The sequence below is a fragment of the Gekko japonicus genome, unplaced genomic scaffold, assembly GCF_001447785.1.
Source record: "Gekko japonicus isolate JY-2015 unplaced genomic scaffold, Gekko_japonicus_V1.1 scaffold3953, whole genome shotgun sequence".
In the NCBI taxonomy this organism is placed as follows: domain Eukaryota; kingdom Metazoa; phylum Chordata; class Lepidosauria; order Squamata; family Gekkonidae; genus Gekko; species Gekko japonicus.
Genome location: NW_015164315.1, coordinates 102797 through 107069, shown reverse-complemented (window position 1 = coordinate 107069; position 4273 = coordinate 102797). Strand labels below are relative to the sequence as shown.

Genomic DNA, 4273 nt, shown 5'->3' with positions numbered 1-4273 from the left:
GATGCAACGAACATGAAATTGAGCAAACTTCAGAGGACGGTGGAAGACAGGAGGGCCTGGCGTGAACTGGTCCATGGGGTCGCAAAGAGTTGGACTCGACTGTGCGACTGAACAACAACAAACCTTTGACTCTTCTCCAAGGTTGTGCTATTTTAGGCTTCTTGATTCTCCATTTGACATTTCTCATCGTTTAGTTGAGAGATGAAGCCAGACCCATTTCTGGCCTGCAGAAATATCCTCCACGATCTTCTTCATCAAGAACCATCCTCCATGATCTTTTTCATCTATTCCCCCTGTATTTCTGACCATATTCACGCCAGAGGATCAGATACCATGAGCATCTATTCAAGTGCTTTTTTGGATTCATCCGAGACAAAGGGCAGCAACAAATACCAACAGCAACAAAAGTCAAAGTGAACTAAAATATCTTCTAAATGACAATAATAAGTTAAGGGGGTTTCTCAGGGGAGACCTATTCCACTGTCATGACATCACCACAGAAAATACCTCTTCATTGGTTGCCAACCATGTCAGCTAACGGTGGCATCCAAAGCAGGGCCTTAGAAAATAACCACAGTGAATGGGTAGGAGGGCATGAGAACAGCTGTTCCTACACATATCCTTGTCATATATGATTAAAGCAGTGGTTCTCAACCTTCCTAATGTCGCGACTCTTTAATACAGTTTCTTGTGTTGTGGTGACCCCCAACCAATGTTCCCTCTAAGCTGCAGAGTCTCGTGAGCAGAAATTCTACTTTGTGAGCTACTGGCATTAAAGTTGTGAGTGAGCGATTTGGCCACTGCATAAATTAGTTTGCTCTGGAGCCATTCTCCTGAGCGAAGACAAAAATGTGTCAGCCAGAGGCTAAAAAACTGTGAGCTAGCTCACACTAACTCATCTTAGAGGGAACACTGCCCCCAACCATAAAATTATTTTCGTTGCTATCAGAAGACCATGTGTTTTCCGATGGTCTTAGGCGACCCCTGTGAAAGGGTCGTTCGACCCCCGAAGGGGTCACGACCCACAGGTTGAGGACCACTGGATTAAAGGCTTCAAGGGTCATGGCCAGCATATGGATCAGTTTCTTCATCTGGACTTCTCATTCTTAGTCAATTAAAATGAACTTAAATTAAAAGGTCTATACTGTAACAAAAAAAATTGGCATGTTAGATAAGAAACAGAAAGTTGAGAGCGTGTGAGCCATTAGTAAAAGAGGGGGGCAAGGGAGAAAGTAAACTGAGAGAGCGACTAGCCCAAAGTCACCCATTGATCACTGTAGTTGAATGGTGATCTGAAAGTCACCCTATGCACTATCTTGGGTTGGCTTCAGTTATAAACAATATCATAATATGATAATGCAAAGGTGATGCCACTGTGCACTCAGTTGCTAGCAAGAAAACCATCAGGGTAATGGTAGCTATGGAAATTGTGTAGCTGCTTTACCATTTGCAAGTTCTGATCTGACTTCCTCTATTTCTACACTTCAGAGGAGGAGTTTGATTCTCAGACATCTGTACATAAGACGGGCGTGAAACTACTGTACATGTAGTCAGACTATTTTCCTAGCCTAGTGTTGTCTACTCTGTCAATACTGCAGCTGTCCAGGGTACCGAACCAGACATCTGACCAAACCCCGCTACCTAAGATTATATAAACAGAAAATGCTAGAGATTGGCTGGGACCAGGTCCTGAATTTATTTCCATCTCATTAACCAAACGAGTTTAATTTTTTAATTGAATCTGTGCTACAGTTCTGCCTCTGGCAAATCGTGTAAGAGACAGAGATACAAGGTATGTGGGCGTATAAAGACCAGCTTTTAAGAAGTGCAAGTTCAGAATTTAAATTTAGACATCTGTCTCTTTAGTTTTTATCTTGATTGTTAAAATGTATATGCTCTGACAAAATATTCATTATTGAACTTACCGTTATCTGTGTCAACAGTTTTTCTGGTAGCAATATCCTAACAAAAACAGTGGTGTTCGTTAGAAATTGCACAAATCCTCACTTTTTTGTTTTTATTTTTTTGAAACAGAGCCCAGTCCAGTCACTGACATCCGTTTTAGCACCATCACTACCCAAGCTGTAAATTTAATGTGGAACAGCAGTGATCGAAATGCTGCAAATTACAGATATAAAATAGTAGTTGATGATGACTCCAATAGGACGGAATACTCAAGTAACACCACTGCTGTAATTAGCGACTTGGAACCTGGTACACTGTATACATTCACAATATATCCACTAGTAGCTGAAATGGAAGGAGATCCAAAAAATGAATCCACCTATACAAGTAAGTAAATTAAGATGCACAGTGATTTTCTATTCCTGTGTGTTTCTGTATCTTTAGGGTACATTTGATAAAGTTGCTATTTTACCCAAACCCAAAGGACACCCAAAGATTTTGTATCACAAAGGTACATTTGATACACTCGTAATATGTACTCAAGCAAAAGATAGTAATACGATTAAGAGAGAACTGGCTAACAAAAGGACTTAGACATGTTGAAAACAATGCATCTATATCAGTATGAACAACTAATGCAAGTCCCTTCTTAAAAATAATGGTATACAGTGTTCCCTTTGTGTTCTGGTTGCTTGCATTGCTTTGGTTCTTCAATGGGATGCATTGGCAGGGTCTCAGACATCGTTTTTCTGAGCCTATGAGTATGAACCTGCAACACATGTGTGATTCCATGCCATACCTGCATCCTTGCGAATCTTGAAAGGAAAAAAAAATATTTCCAAAATGACATTGCTGCTACTCTCTGGATTCCTCTTTCCAGCTTCCATGGCCATGTGGTCCACTGGACAGCCCCAGGGTGGTTTGAGGGTAGCGCAGTTTGAAAGTATGGGTGGGATCACTTGTGCACAGATGCAAATTCCACCTGCAATTATTATCAAACACCATCTATAGGGAAATCCTGGTGAACACATCAGGAGAAAATGAGGAAATATTTATTTTTAGCACTATTGGTTCAGTGCTAAAATGGGCCTGCCCAGTGCCTAGTATCCCAAATCCTTGGATTCATGGGGTGAGTTAGAGTAATGTCATTGGGCAGGACCTATAGTATCCCTTTGAGTAGCAGTGCTAATGGCAATATTTCCATACATCACTAGGATATGACATCTCTGAATGTATATAGCCAGAATCACGAGGCTTTGATGAGATGAACTATTTACCATCCCAGAACACACACACGTTTGTATTGGTCTTTCAACTGTGTGTTAAACATAAAATGTCACTGAGCTGTTAGTGCTAGTTCATTGTGTGTCTGGATTGTTCTCCAAGTGAGTTTGGTAGCAGGATGGCCCTGATATTTCAGCCTGAATCCCTGTGAATGAAACCCAGCGCTCAATACCAGGCAACCCTATGCCAAAGTAGACAACTATAGACCTTGTGTCCCTTTACATCAGTATATGTATTGCGTAAATAGGACCCACTCCCCTTGACTTAGCCTCCATCCAGGAGGTATGCACTATTGAATAGCATGCTTCTGTATATGTCTCTTTAAGTGGGAGGGCTTCTAATGTCCTGGCCCCACTGGTGGACCTCCTGATGGCACTGGTATTTCTGGCCACTGTGTGACACAGAGTGTTGGACTGGATGAGCCTTTGGCCTGATCCAACATTGGCGGCTCTTATGTTCTTATGTTCTTAATGTTACTTCAGTTCAGATGACCATGCAAAACCCAACCGTATTTTAAGCCAGGGTTTCAAAATCTTGAAACACTTTATTTCCATGTTCTAGAAAGTGTAAGTTGATTTTATATTCCAAAACTGTAATTTTGCATGAATCTGCGGGTGAATTTTCAAGAGGTAATTCCTTTTGTTATGTTACATAAGGTGGAAAAATAAGTGATTCTTGAATTCAGAGTATGAAACGGAGGAAAAATGACAACTTTTCCATTTTTATTTTAATAATGACAATATTATATGCTCTGAGAAAAATATTTGCAAATAAATGTAAAGTATCTCTGTATCTGTGTCAAGGTATTTTTTGCAACATTGTTTAGGAAAACAATAACAATTAATTTCAGTGATATTTTAAAACTAATCTATATACTAATACTGAAGTTGCCCCCTGGTGTGCGGATACCTAAATCCGCGCACCGGGGGCACCTGGGGGGCAGGGAGAGTTTTGTGCACACGTGGGACGGTCCCCAGGTGTGCACAAAAATCGAAAACCCTGAAAAAAATATCGGGGGGATACTTAAATCCCCCCAAAAGTGACAGAGCGTCCCCTGCGCATGCGCAGGGAACGCTCTGCAGCC

The 4273-nt window shown here is 41.1% G+C and overlaps 1 protein-coding gene across 1 annotated transcript in view; it reads left to right on the top strand.

Annotated features, from left to right (window-relative positions):
- Positions 1 to 4273, top strand: part of LOC107108401 (receptor-type tyrosine-protein phosphatase eta-like) — a gene marked incomplete at its 5' end in the record, with an annotated part of 58716 nt that overhangs the window by 6088 nt on the left and 48355 nt on the right. Inside the window, one exon of the mRNA XM_015408830.1 lies at positions 2035 to 2292. Coding sequence (XP_015264316.1) covers positions 2035 to 2292 — 258 coding nt within the window. The remainder of the gene's footprint in view (positions 1 to 2034; positions 2293 to 4273) is intronic.